General features: G+C 39.9%; 1 protein-coding gene across 13 annotated transcripts in view; it reads left to right on the top strand.

Annotated features, from left to right (window-relative positions):
• The window catches only part of Pbdc1 (polysaccharide biosynthesis domain containing 1), a 45,604-nt gene that overhangs the window by 867 nt on the left and 24,135 nt on the right, over positions 1 to 20,602 (top strand). For 10 of the 13 annotated variants that reach the window (XR_005283904.1, XM_038317406.1, XM_038317407.1 and 7 more), the window contains exons 3-6: positions 856 to 915; positions 1,636 to 1,776; positions 2,898 to 3,009; positions 5,506 to 5,564. Coding sequence is in view for 12 of the 13 variants with exons in the window: in XM_038317406.1 (XP_038173334.1) it covers positions 856 to 915; positions 1,636 to 1,776; positions 2,898 to 3,009; positions 5,506 to 5,564 (372 nt within the window). In the remaining variant the exon portion in view is untranslated. Of the gene's footprint in view, positions 1 to 855; positions 916 to 1,635; positions 1,777 to 2,897; positions 3,010 to 3,147; positions 3,556 to 5,505; positions 5,565 to 7,978; positions 10,840 to 11,824; positions 11,862 to 20,602 lie in introns of those variants that run through there. The other 3 variants (XM_038317414.1, XM_038317417.1, XM_038317413.1) reach the window with 3 other exon arrangements.

Consider the following 20,602-nt stretch of genomic DNA (forward strand, 5'->3'; position numbering starts at 1 on the left):
GGTGGCTCAGGCAAGGATGGAGGCAGTAGATTTCATCAGGGAAATGTAACTTGAACTGGACCCCCAAAGCATAAGTGGACAGAAGATGTGGATTTGGAAGTAGGAAAATTGTTTTGCCTAAGTTGGAGAGGTGCATATGCAGATGGATTTTTCTGACCTCATGAAGGAAACAACAGGTGGGTTGGAAAAGAAGAGTCCAATGGAACAGCTAGTGGTTCAGACTTATTTATAATCTGGCTGCATCATTTGTTCTGGGGTTTTACAAAGTGGAAAATGGCTACCTGATAAACACAAATGATGAGTATAACATGCTACACTCATTAAAGGGAAACATAGTTTCATGTGTATTTTTGTTCTCTAAACAACTCTGAGACACATAGGTGGGTATATTAATGTAACTTTAATAATTATTTAAGTCAGTCCTGATTTTCCACACTTTCGCTGGCTGCTGGGAAAAGATGTCCAGTGGTCATTGTTTTTGTTATTCCGTATTGGTCATTCTAAGAGCAGAAGGTTTATATTGCCAAATCTTTTAGTTCAGCTTTTATCCCTTGACAGCAACATCGTTTATCGTTTTCTGTAGACCTCTTGAGATTTAGCAGAGCATCTTTGACTTATTATCCTTTACAGAACTGAGAGAGTTTTTTTTTTTTTTTTTTTTTTTTTTTGGTTTTTAGAGACAGGGTTTATCTGTGGCTTTGGAGCCTGTCCTGGAACTAGCTCTTGTAGACCAGGCTGGCTTCGAACTCACAGACATCCGCGTCTGCCTCCCAAGTGCTGGGATTAAAGGCATGTGCCACTACTGCCCGGCTAGAACTGAGAGATTTCTGAGCTGATGTTCTTCCTCTTTTGCAGCCTGATATTGAGATGGCTTGGGCCATTCGAGCAATGCAGCATGCCGAAGTCTATTACAAAGTAAGTCGTCTTCATCATTAAGCAGAAGTCAATGTGTAATTTTAGTGTATGGTGGATGCTATGCTAATCATAGTTCTCAGCAATTTAAACTGTTAAGTTTTGAAGATCTTTTTTTTTTTTTTTTTTGCAGAGTAAGGTTGAATATGTATTCAGGGGGTTATGGAGAAGGAAGGGAGAAGGGAGAGAGAGGGGGGGAAGAGAAAGAGAGAGACAGAGAGGGGGGAGGGGAGAAGTGGGGAAAGAAGCAGAAGTGAAGCTGCCTCTCCGAGAGGAAGATGGAAAAGAGCTGAAGATTGTTTTAACTAACAAAGAAATCTTACCTCCAGGGAATAAGAGTAGAAGTGAATTTGATAATGAGAAGTTGTTTGTCTACCCCTGTTGTTTGCTACCTGGAGGAAAGATAACTGGACCATACATAGCAAGCACTTAAATGTTTGTTGAATGAATGAACAATTCACAGGACGAGAGCCAGGCAATACTAGGACTAAAGGGTTCATTCAGTTGCCAAATGGGTAAAAGGAAGAAAAAGAAAAAGAGGAGAGAGATTCTTATTATGTCATTTAAAACCATTTTAATGACTTCATGCAAGACCTGGGCTGTTAATATTGCCAAAGGTAATCTTCTGTCCTGAGAAACATATGGTTTCCTGATGGTGTGGCACTGGAGGGTTGAAGTGTAATTAGTGACTAGCATCTTTATGTTTGTGTTACTGTCTGGCAGCTGATTTCATCAGTTGACCCACAGTTCCTGAAACTCACCAAAGTAGATGACCAAATCTACTCTGAGTTCCGTGAAAATTTTGAGACGCTCAGAGTAGATGTACTGGACCCAGAAGAACTCAAATCAGAATCAGCTAAAGAGGCAAGTATCTTCTTGAGTGTTATCTAACATCTGGCCAGTGATATTGATTGTATGTTTTTATGTAAGCGCAAAATTTGTTCAAGGGACTTACAATAAGGAGCCTGAATTTTATAATAATGAAGTCAATTATGGAATGAATTATTTTCTATCTTATGTACTTTTTGTGTTTATGGAAACTATTTTTTTTTTTCTTTTCTTGGGCACTTCAAATACCCTATTTACCTGTTCCTTTCAGTGAGGAGGAAGGATGAGTTTATTTTAGCAGGAAATTTAGCTGGCAAGATTAGATGATGGAGGGGCTGGAGAGATGGCTCAGCGGTTAAGAGCACTGACTGCTCTTCTGGAGGTCCTGAGTTCAATTCCCAGCAACCACATGGTGGCTCACAACCATCTGTAATGAGGTCTGGTGTCCCCTTCTGGCCTGCAGAACACAACATAATAAATAAATAAATAAATAAATAAATAGAATGATGGTTAGTATAAAAAAGGTTAGATGGTGGAATAGTTAATAGGGTACAGGGAAGATAGGGAGGTATTTTTATTCTCTGGATTTTTGTTCCATTAATCTTAGGTCCTGGATAGCATACAAGTGGTGTTTCTTGCTTATGTGATCATCTCTTACTGACACAGAATATGATATTATAATAGGAAAAACATTCTCCTTAAAATTTGCTCTTGAATGATGAAGAATTTGAACTTAGCAGGCTATCACTGATCTTTGAGAACTTGCCCCTACTCAGTGGGCATGTGTAACCTAAAGTATATCCCTGTCCTCTTTGTTTCATTGGTACTTTGGTGATGATAAATAACCATTTGACTGAGCTGGCTGATAAACAGCTCAAAGCAAAACAGAGATCCATTTTAGAAATCACATTTTAATTTTGTAGTAAAAAGATTGAGGTGGTTGGTTTTGTTGTTTGTTTTTTCTGACCAAAATGTTGTGTAGGTGGACACCAGCCTGAAAACATAACCTAGCACCGAAATGTACAATTTTCACCATAAAGCTGACAGTCACCTCAGTACTAGTCTCTTTCTCCCTGGCTTTTATTCTCACTGGGGAATCAAACTTCTTTACTGGCTTGATCTTGGATTCATCAGCTAAGGTGTCTTTTCCTTTATAGAAGTGGAGGCCATTCTGCTTAAAATTTGAAGGTATTGTGGAAGACTACAACTATGGTACTTTGTTGCGACTCGATTGTTCTCAGGGCTACACTGAAGAGAACACCATCTTTGGTGAGTTTCCTGTGCCCCCACAATTGTTTCACTTATATATTTGAATGGCTTTCATGTGAGTTAAGATTTGTCGGTGGGTTTCTAGCCAGTGTACATAATTACCTAAGACCAGGACAATTAATTCTATTTACCTTTCAGCACCCAGGATTCAATTTTTTGCAATTGAAATTGCTCGGAACCGGGAAGGCTATAACAAAGCAGTTTCTGGCAGTGTTCAGGACAAAGAAGGAGAGAAAGGAGCTGACAATGAAGAAGAGGAAGCTGAGAAAGGAGCTGATAGTGGAGGAGAAAAAGAGGAAGGAGTCAACAGAGAAAATTAAAAACAAAACAAAACAAAAAAACTAACCAGGGAGGAGGAAAAGAAAGCCAAGAAACATGTGACTCAGCTGAACCCACAAGTATCAGGTGCTCCTTGCACAGACCCCTTGTGCACATGGAGGACTCAGAAGGACATCTTTCTAGCAAATAAGAGAAGCTGCTCTGGGCATAATAGCCTAAACACAGTTAGCAGAGTCTCTTAGTTAATTGTTGATTGATACCCTGTTTTTTGACTGTAACTTGTTGAAGTAACACATTTTGTAAATATATTCCTTTTGGTTTGTATTATTTATGACTGATTTTGGAAAATATTTACATTTGTTTGCTACTTCAAAAAAATTAATTGTATAATCTCATCACCATATCACATATAAAACTGTCATTTTTTTAAGTTTTCTCACTGTTCTCAGTAATGAAATTCTCTTAATGTGTTAGCTTCTACTTGGAATCAGTATTAGAAGTTCATATGTAAGAATTGACTCATAGCCAGGCCTAGTGGCTCATACCTGTAATTCCAACACCTGGGAGGCCAAGGAAAGAATTGCATGATTTTTAAGCCAGCCTGAGTTATAGAGTGAGACTCTGTCTCAAAAAATAAATTGTTTAAAAAAGAATTGGTGTTTGCCTTTGTGGTGACTGTAGCTCTCTCATTTTCTTTGCTGTATTGGAAAGAGCAGCCGCAGCTGACAGGTTAGAGAGTGCAGCCCAGTTTGTTAGAGAAGAGCAAGAGCCTTCACCTCCTTCTTTTAGAGATTTTTTTTCTGTCTTTTTGTTTGTTTTTCTGAGACAGAGTCGTGCCTTATAGACCATTCTGGCCTAGTACTTCCTGTGTAAGTCAAAGCTAGTTTCATACTCAGAATCCTGCCTCGTGTATCCTCTGATAACTTAGTTGTTATCTGAAATTTAGCCAATAATAGTAAATGCTAGTATAGTAGTTATAATCTAATATAAGTCTGATGAGTGGCTTCTAGTTTATAATTATGGGCAAGAACGTATTTGTATTTGACTCGTAACAAACATTTGTTGATTTGATATGGGAGGGAAGTGTTTCCTTCTCAGATGAAGCTGTTTAGAGTGAAGGCTTCAGCTACCTGCACAGGTATATGAAGAAGGTTCCTGGTGCCCCCAGACAGCCTAAGCTTGATCACTGAAAATAAAAGGAAAACGGAATACTTGTGATACATACAGATGCTACTCTGTTGAACCACAGCATTCTTGTATGAGGAAGGATTTATTGCCACACCTTTAATCCCAGCACTCAGGTGGGTCCAAATTCGAGGTCAGCCTGGTCTACAGAGTAAGTTCCAAAACAATCAGGGTTCTACATAGTGAGACCCTGTCAAAAAAAAAAGAAAAAAGAAAAAGAGAAAGGAAGGAAGGATTTATTGGACTATAAAAAGGAAAAAAGTCCTTTATCCCTCAGTAAACTCAGGAGAAAAGTAAAAGTTAAATCTAATTGATATATTGTGCTGTACAAGGAAATGAAAAGAAAAATCATTTAGCTAGCAGTAACACTTGTATACAAAGCAAACAGGTTTCTTTCTAAGTTCTCTTAAATTCTTAAGAATATTTTGAACATTTATTAAAATTTTTCTTTTATAAAAATATATAGTTTTTAAAGAATAGGAGAACTTTATGTATTTCTTACTAGCCAGATTGTTAAGAAAAATCTATACTGTAAATTTTCTCTAGTTCTAGTTGGTTACAATTATATGTTCATATATACTGTCATAGAAGTTGAGGAAGGAAAATTACTGACCATATATAATTGCAGTTGTCACAAAGACTAAGACAGCATACACAGGGCCTGCTTGAGTCGTGTATATGTTATAGTTTCCAGATTAGTGTTTTTATGGGACTTCTGAGTGTGCAAAGAAGTGGATCTCTGCTTGTACCTTCTTTTGGGCTTTTTCCTTCTGTTTGTGCTGCCCAGTTCCAGTGTGTTAATTTTTGTTTTATTTTATTATATTTTATTTTTATTATCTCTTAGAAGGCTGTTTGTTTTCTAATAAGAGACAGAAAAGGTGTTCATCTACATGGGAGGGAAGAGGAGGGGAAACCATAATCAGAATATATTATGAGAGAAAAAAATTATTTTTAATAAAACAAAAAAAAATGTCTCTTTACAGGTTGTTTACTGGCAGAACAACTAGCCTAATGATTCCGTTCAATTTTTAGGGAATAAGAAACGTGAAAATCAGACTGCCTTGAAGCAAGAGGCCTCCCCCAAGGAGCAGGTGATAAAAAATGGAAATTAAGAATTTTAGTGACATTTCATTTGTGTTTTAATAAATAAAGCTTGCCTGAAGATCAGAGAGTAGAACAGCCCCACTTGTCAGTCTCACAGACCAGGCAGTGGTGACACACACCTTTAATCCCAGTGGCCATACTAATTGCCATAGAAACCAGGCAGTGAATGCTTTCAATGCCAGTGGTGCACACCTTTAATCCCAGCCCTAGAGAGGGTTATAAAATGGGTGGAGACAGCTCTCAGTCTTATTCTCAATCTGAGATTCCTGGAGGCAGAATCGCCATTTTGGACTGAGGTCGATATAAGAGCCAGTGGCTGGCTGCTTTGCTTTTCTAACCTTCAGGTTGAACCCCAATTTCTGTCTCTGAGTTTTTATTAATCATGCTACAAAGAGTAAATATAGAGAAGGCAGATGGACTGTAAGAGTCCAGGAGATTAAATCAGTCTCCCAGATTAGAGGGGAAAGAGTAGGCAAGATGGTCCTGATGCTTTAGATGAATCTTAAGATGATTTCAGTATTTTCCCCTTGTCATGGGTGTTCCTATATAATTCCCTGCTGTATAGTATGGACAAAGCCTATGAATATGAACAAATTTCATTCCTAAATTGTGGATGATTTGATTTTAAGTTAATTAAAGGAATCTTGGGTAGGTCCTTCCTAATAGGCGTGTCCTTAAAAGAGACAAGCAAAACCAGAAGGAATAGAAACCAACAGCCATGTTTGAGAGGTCATGTGGAAGCCTGAAGGTGATATTTTTCTCTGGGGATTCCAGTTAGTTCTAAGGAACTTTTTTTTTTTTTTTTTTTTTTTTTTTTTTTTTTTGCAATAACAAGAGTGCTTTATTAATCCCAACATTGGGGTGGCATTTGGTGACCTCTAAAGAAGGTCACAAACTCCCTTTAAATGGAGTTAGGGGAATTCCAGAGAGGAGGGATTAATCTGGGGCTGATTGGTGGAGGAAAGAAAAGTATGGGGGCTGATTGGTGGAAGGTCCTAGTGGTTAGGAACCTTCCAGCAACAGGATAGCAAAAGCTATCTTTGGTTATTAGGAGACTGGGGGTGCCAAGGAACTTTATTCTGCCTATTAGTGGAAGAGAACTATGATGCTCAGACGATATTGGCAGTATGATTTGGGCCCCAGAGCAGATGATCTAGTTAAGCTGTTCTTGGACTCCTAGACAATAAATGATGTTGTCTCATGACCAAAAATATTATAATTGCTTACATAATATTGGAAAAATTACAGACTTTGGTACTAAAAGGGAGGTGCTATACTTCACCAATACTTAAAAGTTAGAAGTTGTGTTTGAAATCAGACAGTGGGTAAAAGCTGAAGAATTTTGTAGGACATAATAGAAACAAATCCTAAACTCTTTTTGAACAGACTGTCAATGGGAATATGGACTTTTTAGTGGTTTGGGCTTTTTTTTTCTTTTTTATATGTATGTGTGGTTTTTGTTTGTTTGCTTGTTTTTTTCTTTGAGACAGGATTTCTCTATATAGTCCTGGAACTTGCTTTGTTGACCAGGCTGGCCTTAAAGGCAAAAGGATTCTCCTGCCTCTGCCTCCTGAGTGCTAGGATTAAAGGTGTATGTCACCAGACCCAGACCAGGTGTATGGACTTTAAGGGTGCTGTTAGAAAGAGCTCAGAAGGAAATGGGGGAGTGTGTTATTGAAAACTGGAGGTAAAGGGTTTCTTTCCTTTTTTTTTTTTTTTAAGATTTGTTTATTTATTATGTGTACAGTGTTCTGCCTGCACACCAGAAGAGGGCACCATATCTCATTATAGATGGTTGTGAGCCACCATGTGGTTGCTGGTTGAACTCAGGACCTCTAGAAGAACACTCATTGCTCCTAAGCTCTGAGCCATCTCTCCAGTCCCAGAAATTTTTAAAAGGTGGTAGCATTGAAATAAGATCCCAGGAAGTTTGAGATTTGAACTCTGATTTTGAGCCAGGCTGAGCATAGAAATCTATGATTTATTCAAAATAGGGCAATATTATAGTTATCTCAGTATCTCTTTTTTGAATATCTTTTAAAGCTAGAAAAAAGTAACTATTTGTACTTGCAAGAGGACAGATGGTAGATGTAAGTCAATGATTTTGTAATACTTTGTCTTAGGAAGTACAAAATGACTAAAGGAAACATACTGGGACCTACCCTCAAAGTAGAGGCTTTCACTTTACTGGTATTGCTTATTTTGAAACTATAGTTTAAACATGGGAATGTCCTTTACCAGAGGATTAGAACTATAAACGCCATTCAAAATGACCTAGAATCATTTTGAACGTACAGGAAGTCCTGTAGTCATTATGGGAAATATGCTAATGGGGTTTGAAATTAGCATGTTTTCGTATATATCACTTAACAGTAACAGCTTTTTTTGTTTGTTTTTCAAGACAGGGTTTCTCTGTATAATAATCCTGACTGTCCTGGAACTCATTTTATAGACCGGGCTGGCCTGGAACTCACAGACAGCCGCCTGCCTCTGCCTTCTAAGTGCTGGGATTAAAGGTGTGCACCACACCTCCTGCAACAGTAGCAGCTTTGTTTGTGTATGCATATGTGTGTTTGTGCACATCCACATGCATGTTTATGTGTGCATATCAGAGGTCCATGTCCGGCATCTTCTTCAATTGCTCTCCATCTTATTTTTTTAAGGGTCTCTCAGTGAACCTAGAGCTTGCTGGCTCTGCTAGATTGGCTAGTCAGCATGCACTAAAGATTTTCCTGCCTCTGCCTTTTCCATTTGCCTGGGCTCTGGGGATTGAACTCAGGTCTTCATGTTTATGTGGCAAACTCCTGACCAATTGAACCATCTCCCCAACACTTACTCTATAACTTACAATAACTTTAATTGTGAAGAATTTTCTTTAGCACAATGTTTTATGATGAATATAGTTTACAGTTTCTAGAGCATGGTGGTAATTATAACAGACCAGTGGTTTATTAATTATGTTGATGTCCCTGGCACTTGGCTTCACAGGAACAAGCCCAGAGCCTGAGTTATCTGGGGTTGGACAGGCCTGGAACTTGAGTGTATGGTGGCAGGCCTGAAGCATTCCTGGCTGGAGCCTGGCCTTGTGGAAGCGAGAGACTAGTGGAGTGGCCTTTACATTAGATATATTGGAGTCTGGGGCCAGTCTAGCCAGTGTAGGGTCTAAAGTGTAGGTCCTTAAGAGACAGATTGGAGTCTAGTCGGAATGGTAGCCTGACACGTCAGCTATAGAGGGTAACTGAGTGCTGGTCTGAGGCTAGGTCCATTGGACTGGCCTGAGCCTATACCAATAGGTAATAGCGTGGGGTTTTTTCCGGTCACTGCACTTAGCCTATGTTTGATATGGAAATAGAGGCTTTGTTCTCAAGGCAGACCTAGAACCTGAGTTCATGGAGATAAGGACTATCAGGACTGGCCTCATCACTGGGTTTGCTGAAATGAGCCTGGTCCCTGAGCCCTCTGAAGGATGGAAGTGTGGGGACTAGTGTGTATCCCTGGGCAAGCAAGAGGCTGCTGTGTGTGCCAACCAGCCTAGAATCTGGGTCTCTGTCAGAATGGCCTGGGCTAGTTTAGAGTCTGGAACTGTAAAGGCTAGCCTGGTGTCGGAATGAACCTGAGTCCTGGGAATATGGCGCTAACCTGACACTGGGGTTGGCCTACAGTCTATGGAGTCTGTTTTTTCAGTGGTCTAGACCTTGAGGCTGGGCCTGGTCTAGAACCTGGGGTGAGTCTGAATCACGGGTGTGCAGGGTCTTTGGGCCTGCCTGACTTGGAGGTTCATCGTTGGGGGTCTGATGCTGTGCCCTGTAGCCCTCAGGTGTTCAGTTTCCTCTGTCTCCTACTGTGTTGGTTGGGCTGCATGGAGGGTGATGCGGGTGAGGTGAAGCCATGCTTCCTTCTTTAATACGTCTCTCCTCATGGCCACACGGCAGCCAGGTGCTGCAGGCTGTCACCTGGATTGCTGAGCGAAGGTGTTTTGATGTGTGATTAGTAGTTGGATGTGATGTTGATGGAGGGCAAGAACATTGGAAAGTCCTAATCAGCCATCCTGCTGTTGTAACTCCTAAAATATAATAAAAGGGGTTCATTAAGGTTGGGCTTTCTATTTTGCTTTACAGATCAAGTATATGTAGCAACATAAACACCACAAGTGAGGATACAATTCTGTTATAAAAGTAATGTTCAGATTATGGGTATTCTATTCAGCAAAAAGTGTTATTAGTGACTAAAGGAAAAGTCTAGAAATGAATCTCCTGGGTTTGACTCTCAACCAGTCACCTTGTAATCCATCTCTAAAATGCTTTGAACTCATGGTGATCCACCTGCCTCAGGCTTCAAGAGGCTAGGATTACAAGTCTGTATCACCATGCCTGGCTCAGAAATTGACTCTTGAGACAAGGTCTTAGTATGTTAGTATGTAGCTCATGCTGGTGTGGAATTCACTGTGTAGCCCAAGCTGGCCTTGAACCTAAGATTCTTATATTTGTTTCCCAAGTACTAGGATCACAGGCACATGCTACCACATGTGACACATATTTTTATGTTACAGAGAACTTGATTTTACTTGCCCTGCTCTGTGGACCAGGCTGGCCTTGAACTCAGAGATTTCCTGCCTTTGCTTCCAGAGTGCTGGAATTAAAGGTATGCACCATCATGCCCAGCCTGAATTTGATATTTTTATATAATGGAAATGATTTTACTCATTATCAGTAGCTAGAAAAAAAATGCCCATATTTATTGAATCACTTCTTACTGTCTCATTCAGAGTCATATAATCCTACAAGGGATGTTTTATCTTGTTTTTATTTATTTATTTATTTCTGTTTGGTGAGAATATAAATTAGTCCAGCCAGTGTGAAAAGCAATATGGAGGGCCTTCAAAATGTGGAAATCAAAATAACATGATCTTCTGTACTGCTCCCTGGGTATATACCCAAAGGAATCTCGGTCAGCATACAGGTGAGATACTTGCACATCCTTGTTTATTGCATCACCATTTACAATAGCCACGATACAGAAGCAGACTCGATCCCCATCAACACCTGACTGAATAAAGCTGAATAAAGAAAATGTAGCAATGTTTTAATGAGATATAAAGAAGAATGTAATTCTGCAGGTGGAACTGGAGATCGTTAAGTAAGTGATACTCAGGCAAACTATTACATACTTATGTGTAATATTGAATTTTTTTTTAAAGATGATTGGGTATAAGAAAAGACTTGGGGCTGGAGAGATGGCTCAGAGGTTAAGAGCATTGCCTGCTCTTCCAAAGGTCCTGAGTTCAATTCCCAGCAACCACATGGTGGCTCACAACCATCTGTAATGGGGTCTGGTGCCCTCTTCTGGCCTGCAGGCATACACAGAGAATATTGTACACATAATTAATAAATAAATAAATAAACAAATAAATAAATGGCAAGAAAAGAAAATAAGAGGATAAATATGAAGAAAATTGGATATCAATGCATGAAATGTCATAATAAAAATCATTTTGAATAATTGTCATTCATTTGCTTTTAATTTCATTTAAAATTTTTATTTTTACAAGGTTTTTCATTGTTTTGTACTTGCATTAAAATAGACTCAGGAACAATGAATGGAGCATAATACCTAGTAATAACCTTGTACCTTCATAATCAACTAATTCTTGACAAGTGTTCAAGGTAATACCTACAAGAGTCAATACAATCTTTAGTGAATGGTATTGGGAATCTAGGTGTTCACAGAAAGGGAAGGAGGGAGAAGAAAGGGAGAAAAAACATCTCTGGCATGTTATTTATGAAAATTAAAACTAGCTCAAAGACTAAACACAAATCTTGAAATCAAAAACCTCTAAAAAGAAAATGTAGGGGGAACCTCTTTGACATCATCTAAAGCTTAAGCAACAAATACAAAAATAAGCAAGTGAGACTTAACAAGCAAGACCTTCATAACAAAAAGAAACAGCAAAATTAAAATGCAGCCTCCACGATGGAAGGAGACGTTTGCCTGTTGCAAAGAGAAGTTTCCCTGACGAGTGAGAACTGCACTTGTGTGTGGGTAGGAACAAATGTTTAGATTGTTGTTAGGGATTATGCTGATTTAGGAAATTTCAGAGCTATTGTGAAAAACAGTATGGAGATTACTCAAAATCTTATAAATAGAGTAACAGGGTTCAGCAATGCCACTTCTGTATTCATACAAAGAAAGTGGAATAAGTGTTTTCCTTTGTTTTTATTCACATTTGTTTGTTGTTTGTTTGAGACAGGATCTCACTGTGTAGCCCTGGCTGGCTTAGAACTACCAGGCTGGTCTCACTCTTAAGAGCTCTGCCTCCTGAATGCTGGGATTAAAGGTAAGCATGTGCCACCACACCTGACCTTATTTACTTTTTTAAAGTTTTTTTTATTGGTTTTTCAAGACAGGGTTTCTCTGTAGCTTTGGACCCTGTTCTCCTTTTCTGAAATTAGCTCTTGTTAGACCAGGCTGGCCTCGAACTCACAGAGATCCTCCTGAGTGCTGGAATTAAAGGCGTGCGCCACTGCCGCCCAGCTAAGATTTTTTTTTTTTTTTAATTTGCGTGTGTTTGGGCATATGCAGTTGCATGCAGTGTCCATGGAGGCCAGAAGAAGGGTGTCAGATCTCCTGAAGTTGGAGTTAAATGTAGTTGTGAGCTACCTGATGCTGATGCTGGGGACTGAACTCAGTTCCGGTGAAAGATCTGCAAGCACTACTACGTGCTGAGCCATCTCTCCAGCCTGAAATCGTATTTTAAAGAAATAGCTATATTACCATGTGTATTTCAGCATAGCCGTGATGTGGAACTGACCTAGGTGCCTGCCTATAGATGAATGAATGCATATAGAAAAAATTATGTATGTAGTTCTACCATGTGCTACAACATAGAAAAACTGGGTGACACTATGCTAAGTGAAATAAACCAAGTAGAGAACAATACTTATTGTACAGTATCATATGTGTAATCTAAAAAGAATCAAACAGAAATCAATAAGAAGACAATAGTTGTCAAAATTTAAGGGTAGGGAAAATGGGGAGATCCTGCTCAGAGGGCACAAGTGTTCAGTTATAAGAAGAATTCTAATGCACAGCTTGGTGACTGCAATTATTAATATATAGTATGGCATACTTGAGATTTGCTAACCGTAAAGATCTTAGATATTCTGTAAAATAATGAAAAGATGATGAATGTGTTAACTTGATTTTGGTAATCGTTTCATAGTATATAGATGTATGAAATTATCACATTGTATACTTTGTATAGTTGTTTCAGTCACACCTCAGTAAGTCTAAAAAACGTCTAGAAAATAATTTATAAAATATAATAATAAAGTTGGGTGTGAAGGGTGGCATGCCTTTAAACCGGTACTCAAAAGGCCGAGGCAAATTCTTGTGAGCTTGAGGCCTATGGGCCTATGTAGTGGTCTACATAGTGAGTTCTAGGACAGCCAGGGCTACATAAACTGTCTCCAAAACAACCAAATAATAATAATGGGACTTTCTTTTTTGTTTTTTTTTCCAATTCATCAAGACTTAAAATATATATTTTTTAATTATGTTTTCCCTCCCCTACTCTTTTCAGATACACCCCACCTCTCTACCTACCCAACTTTATGTCTTTCATCATGCCCAAGATGTGAACAGGTTTAAACTAGACAAAACCCCAACACTGAGAAGAGAAAGTGGATACAAAGTCCCACCCATTACTAAGAAGCTGTTTGCAGTTGACGCCTGCTGGGAGAGAGTCAGTTTTCTCCAGTGGAATGGCCCTGGGTCTATCAGCCACACTCCAGGCCAGACCCCGTATCAAGGAGTAGTTGTCCAAAACAAAATGGACTCCATGTTTTTTGTGCAGTTTTTTTGTGCAGTTTTTTCTTTCTTACTGAGTTTTTGTTTGTATGTTTTGATTTTTTTTGTTTGTTTTGAGAGAAAATGGTTTTTGTTTCTTGGGACAAGCCCATCAATAACTATCACTTTTAGTATTTCTCTTTGAGTTAGTGTTCCCATCTCTTTATATTACCATCTGTTTTTGTATTGCCTACTTTTTTCTCTAATATGCGAATCCCTTTGCATATTAATTGTAATTATTTAAACCTGTGGTTCCATAGTGCCAACATTCTTGAGTTGTTGGAACCTTTTTTGTTGTTGTTTCTTCACAGCGTTACACTGTGTAACAGCCCTAGCTATTCCAGAACGCATTCTGTAAATAGACCAGGCTGGCCTTGAACTCGGAGATCCTCCTAGGTGCAGGAATTAAAGGCATGCCCCCCTCCACCGCCTTACAAATTTTGGGTTTTTTTTTAAGGGGGGAGCATCGTGTACTGTGAAAAATGGAGACCTTTCAAGATGTGGCAATGAGGTGGGGGGATAAATATACTTTAACACATTATTTAATGCCCCCATTCTCTGTCTCTCTCTTTCCCACCGTTTCTTTGGGTGTTTTGTCTATATGTATTTTTGTTTTGTTGGTGGATTTTGTTGTTTTTTAGTAAGAGTCTTGCTGAGTCTTGTTAAGGCTGGCTTGGAACTTGCTATCATTTTGTCTCAGACTTTTTTTTTTTTTAACGTATAAGCATGTTTACCCACAGGCCAGAAGAGGGCGCCAGATCTCATTACAGATGCTTGTGAGTTACCATGTGAATTCTGGGAATTGAACTCAGGACCTCTGGAAGAGCAGTAAGTGCTCTTAACCACTGAGCCATCTCTCCAGCCCCTTGTCTCAAGACTTTTGAGTACTAGGATTACAGTCATGCACCCCTGCATCAAGTTTAAATAGCTTTGCTTGAGGGCAGAACTTGTTGAGAGTGATTATTCAGATGTATTTCAAAGTAGTATGGTTCCTACCCTTGTCAGAAGCTTAAGGAAATTTTCTCCGATCTGTACTGTGAGAATTTAGTGAAGCTCCTTGGGATAAATCTCAGAAAGATGTGGGTACTCCCTACTCCTGGGCCCCTCAAGTTGAAAGTTCTTGGACTCCTTTCCAATGAGTTGCCAGAAATTAAAGATGTGCTACAGGTTTATCCGGCATAAAAATAGATGATCAGAAACATGTGTCCACACATACACACAAGGTAAAGGGCAATGGAATTTGAGCAAATCAAACTAAAATATAAGCATTTCTTATTTTCTATTGCCCTAAAAGATGTTTAGGTTTGCCTACTCAAATTCTAGTTCTGGAAAATTTCCGTTCCTGTCCCTTTAGAATTTGTTTCTCCAGATATGTTTTCATTCCCATAAGTTATACATCACTACTTGTTTACAGTTCTCCCATTTGGGAGGCAAGAATTTTGCACTGTGATTTCAATTCTGTGACTAAACTAATAAGAGCTTTTGGTTTTGCTTTTGTTCAATGTAACCCCGCCAGCAGGGTCAGCTATTCAGGGTCCTCTGAAGGGGCGCTAACCTGCAAGACATGGGCTGAAGAAGAGGAAGGAGACCAAGCAAGATTCTATTGTCAAGGTCTCCTTTTATTGGGGTGAAAGTTACAGCTTATATACCCTTGAATGGGGTGGAGGTAGGGGTAGGCAGGAACTCTGCCGGGGTAACTGAAGGTCATCAGCCAGCACCTGGTGTAAGCGCACGCCAGTAGGATTTGCTGAAGGAGGCAGAGGCAGGAGGATCACGAGTTCGAGGCCAGCCTGGGCTAAGCGCGTTGGTGGCTACGGGGACGCACGCAGAGCGGCAGGAGGGCAGGAGCGGCGCCGGTGACACCCCGGGGCAGGAGCGAGCCGCGGTTTTGTCTGGTCCCGCGGTGCGGAGCGGCCCGCGAGGTGACCCAAGCAAACACGGGCAAACCGCTCCTGGGCGGAGCAAAGCAGCAGGCCTGGCGCAGCAGAGGATACTGCGTAGTTCGGCCACGGGCTGTCTCCGACGTGGAAATAAAAAAAAAAAAAAAATGCGTGCTCCGGCTCAATCCGCTGAATTAGAATTGAGCTGGTTCAGCCCGCCTGTGAATTGCGAGTAGAAATCTGCCGACCTCAGCAGACTGTGGGGTAGGAGTGGTCCCCGGTCTCCCAGGGTTCTGCCCCACTTGGTGGGCGCCAGATGTACCGGCGGTCGGAGGAGTTTGGAAATAACCAAAATAGTCCTTTTGAAGCATGTGATTCATTAACATTGGAGTAAGGGGTGGGTTCTGTTAACGGATAGCTCTCAAGATAGTGGGATGAGGGGTGGGTTCTCAGTAAACATCCTTAGGGCAATGACCTCTGCTATCCCTGTAAGGACGATGGTCCCTGACAAATCTATCCTTAGGAAAATGGTCCCTGACAGTTCAACATTTTACTTTATCTTTGTGTGTGTGTGTGTTTTATGTATTTTTTAACCCTCTGAGTCTAATTAGTGCCACTTAGATATGGGTAGCCAGGAGATCATCCACTGGGGTAGGTATGGACAACCTTCCAGTGGCCACACTTCTAAAGACACTATGTGACCCTCCCTCCCCCAGCTATCAATTGCCAATAGCTCCTAAGCTAGTGATGACCCACCCCCATTAGTAGACTTTTTAAATGACTTTATCATGTTGAGGCAGCCAACCACAGCTTCTCTGAGTTCATGAGTACAGAGGCCATGCCATGTCCAAAGGACACTATTTCAAAGCACCATTCCTTATTCTCCTGCTCTTTTAGTTTTTTCTTACCCTCTTCTTCAATGTTCTTTTAGCCTTGGTGTGGTGGGATGTTTGCTATAGATCTTAGAAAGGTATTTACCTCCTACCTTCCTTTACATGCTGGGCTGAAACCCCAAATACATTCACATAGGAAATTTTGCCCTCATTGAGGTTTGTGTTCCTTTTGGTCTGGAAAAAAAAAAAAAACAAAAGAAATCTTGTTTTAAATGACAGGGATCTCTTAAAATTCAAGTGAAAATAAGATATGATTTTATATTACTTAAAATCAAAGTTCATATTATCTAGTTTTCAGCCACTTTGTACCTTTACTCTCCTGTGTCCTGTCACTGGGACTAATGTGTAAGTGCCTGTCTTTACCTGCTAGAGCAGTAAGCATGCACAACTCCTGAGTCATGTCTCCTACTGGGTCTTGAACTATTTATGATTGTATTAGATTTTATACTTGTTGATAGGTACCTAGGGTGTCTATCTTGTTTAAACTATTGTAAAGAATTCTGACAAACTGCTATGAAATTGTTCATTCCAGTCCTTATATGGATGTATATTTTCTTTGGTTAAATAACTCTAAGTAGAATTACTTAACATATGATAAGTTTATATTGAATTTGAAAGGATGAATCTAACAATTTTTCAGAGCAATGTACTATTTCCATTTCGTAGCAGTTTGTCAGAATTGTTTATTCAATATTCTCAATAACGTCAAGTATTTTTGGTTAGTTTTACTTTAACCATTCTAATGACTGCATTGTGTTATTCTCATTTATATATCTGTCTAATTTGAAAGGCAGCACAAAGGTGCTGAAGACATGGCTCAGTGGTTAAGAGCACTTGCTGCTTTTGCAAAGGACCTGGGTTTCGTGCCTAGCACCCATGTAACAGCTAAGAGCAGTCCGTAACTCCAGTTCCAGGGAAAATGACACCATCTTCTGGCCTTGAGCATGCATGCACATGATGCACTAACATATATGCAGGTCAGCCACTGAAAAACACAAAATAAAATTGAATCTTTAAAAATGAATTGGTGGGGCTAGAGAGTTGGATGGAGCTAGAGAGAAGGCTCAGAGCTTAAGAGCACTGACTGCTCTTCAAGAGGTCCTGAGTTCAATTTCCAACAACCACATGGTAGCTCAAAACCATCTGTAATGAGATTTGGTGCCCTCTTCTGGCATTCAGGCAGAACACTGTAAACATAATAAATAAATAAATAAAAATCTTTTTTTAAAAATGACATGGCTGGTTTTGTGGGGATATTTTCTTAAACCTCCAAAAGTGAGACAGTCATAATACATTGTAAAGTCCTGGTTAAAATAGTACAGTAAGTGAATTAAGTATATGGCTCAGTTCCTAAAGTAGTGGAAGCTCAAGCTTGAGGATATGAGTTCAGATCTCTAGCACTCACGTGAAACGCTAGGCTTGGTGGTGAGTGCCTGTAACCCTCATACTGGGGAGGTAGAGTCAAGCAGATCCCCTGATCCTGCCGGCCAGCCAACCTACCCAAATAGCTGAGTTCCAGGTTCAGTGAGATTTTCTCAAAAATTAATAGAGTGTTAAGGAAAGACATTTGACTGACTTTTGGCTTCCAGATTTGTGTGTACACACACATAGGGACAGGTGTCTGTCTTAACCTTCTGCCTTGTTTAAGACAGGGTATCTTGTTTGTCACTGTATATGGCAGGATATCTGTCACATAAACTGTCAGGGATTCTCCTGTATCCACCTCCCATCTTGCCCTAGTAATGCTGGAATTACAGGCATACTCTACTGGTTCCAGCTTATGGGGGTGTGGCACCCCACACGAAACTTGTAAGAAAACATTTTACCCTTTGAATCATCTTGTATATCTTCTATTCTTTTTAAAAAAAAAGTTACCTTTTTAAATATTTTGACCAGGTAAGCAAGCCGATGGATATATTACTTGTATCTTACAACCATGCCACACTTTATGCATATATCAAGATACTACGCCATATATTATATGCACATAATAATTGTTATTTATTTAAGTGTCTTGGTTACTTTTCTATTCCTGTGAAGAGACATGACCAAGGCAACTTATAGATGGAAGTGTTTAATGGGAACTTACAGTTTCAGAAGTTGAGTCCATGAACATCAGGGCTAGGAGCATGGCAGCAGGCAGGCAAGCAGGCAGGCAGGCATGGGACTGGTAGAGTAGCTGAGAGCTTACATGTTAAGACAGCCATGAGGCCGGAAGTGAACGCTAACTGGGAATACTGCCTGCTTTTGAAACCTCAAAGCCCTCCTCCAATTACACACTTCCTCCAAAAAGGCCACACCTCTTAATTCTTTCTAAAATAATCCTACAACTTGGGAACCAAGTATTCAAATATATCAGCCTATGGGGGGCCCTTTCTTTCAAGCCACCACACAAAGATAATGGCAGTTTGGTTTGATTCTTATGAAAGTCAAAGTTTTTAGTGGCACGTGTGCCTGCATGTGTGTGTGTGTGGTTTAGTGTCTTCTGTTTAATTACTGGCATTGTCACTGTCTTAATGGTATATCATGAACCAAAATTTTATGGAATGATAATTTTTCTATGCTATAAGCACTCATTTTTAAATGCTGTTTTAAGAATTTCATATATGAGTACAATGTGTTTTCATCATATCCATCCCTCCAACTCCTCCAGTGTCCTCCTACAGATCGCTCTTAAATTCATGTCCTATTCTGTGTAACATCAGAAGTTCTGAAGAGATGGCTCAGGGACTAAGAACAATTGTTGATCTTGCAGAGAAACCAAATTTGGTTCCCAGCTCCTACATGGTGAATTACAACTCTCTGTAATATTCAGTTCCAGGGATCTGATGCCCTCCTATGATCTCCAAGGGCACCAGCCACATACATGTGGTTCACATACATACATGCAGGCAAAACACTTGTAACATTTGGCTAACGTCTCATTTTTCTCAGCCTGTAGCTTTTGGAAACCACCTTTCTATTCTCTTTAAGTTTAATTTTTCTTTTCTTTTTGATTTTGGTTTTGGTTTTTCAAGACAGGGTTTCTCTGTAGCTTTTGGAGACTGTCCTGAACTAGCTCTTGTAGACCAGGCTGGCCTCAAACTTACAGATCCGCCTGCCTCCGCCTCCTGAGTGCTGCACCACCACTGCCCGGCTGAGTTTGATTCTTTTAGATTTCAAATATACAGGTGATTGTGTGCTATTTACCTTTTTATGTTTGGCTTACATCATTTAGCAAAATATCCTTTAGATTAATCAACATTGTTGTAAATGCGGGGTATTCTTTTTTTCTATATACTGAATAATATTCCATCATATGCAACAGCTCCCCAACAACCTGTCTGTTTTTTCCATTTTTCATAGACGTCACTTCTGATGTTCTCTTATGATTTGTTTAATCTCCCTTGATTTCTTTCCTGCACTGATATTTCAAGGATGTGCTATCTGCTTTTCATGTATTTATGAATTTTCTAAAATCCCTTTTTTTCTTTCTTTCTATTCTTAAACCATTGTGGTCAGAGAAGATAATTGATATAATTTCAGTCTTCTTCAATAGAGTCTGACCTGTTACCAGGGGGAGAACCTTGAACTTAAAAACAAAAAACTCTGTGTGTGGGGTCAGGGAGGTAGTGGAATGCATGCATCATGGTACACATATGGTCATGGTATATTATCAGGTGTTGTTCCTCCCCTTTTACCATGTTTGAGATAGGGGCTCCTGTTTTCCAGCTGGCCCATGATCGTCCAAGGATTCTTTTGTCTTTCCAGCCACCTCTGGTATCCACATGCACACCACCATATCTGGCTTTCTATCTGTTCTAAGGATGTAAAATCAGGTCCTGCTTGTGTGGTGTTTACCCACTGAACCACTTCCACAGCCCATTAAGCCTGTTAAATAGTCTCCATGATCCTATTAACAGAGTAAATCTTTTGTTGTTGTTTTGTTTTTCGAGACAGGGTTTCCCTGTAGTTTCTAGAGCCTGTCCTGGAACTAGCTCTTGTAGACCAGGCTGGCCTCGAACTCAGAGATCCGCCTGCCTCTGCCTCCCGAGTGCTGGGATTAAAGGCCAGAGTAAATCTTTTGTGTGTTCTTTAATAAGAAGTTATTTTTAAATTTTGTTGTATTTTTTATTCTATTCTACCAATGGTATCTCTCTCTCTCTCTCTCTCTCGCTCGCTCGCTCGCTCGCTCGCTCGCGCGCGCGCGCACACACACACACACACACACACACACACTCAATATGCCTGTATTGCACAGGCTGTCCTCGGCCTCATAATTCTCCTGCCTCAGTCTTTTGAGCCCCAGTAGGCACCTAGCTCATTATTTGTTTTTCTTACAACAATAGGTAATTAGTCTTTTCTTTACATGCCACACATTTCTTGATTGTATGCAGCACATTCTTAATTATTATTTTGTTTTATGTT

This window comes from Arvicola amphibius, chromosome X, assembly GCF_903992535.2.
Source record: "Arvicola amphibius chromosome X, mArvAmp1.2, whole genome shotgun sequence".
NCBI lineage: Eukaryota > Metazoa > Chordata > Mammalia > Rodentia > Cricetidae > Arvicola > Arvicola amphibius.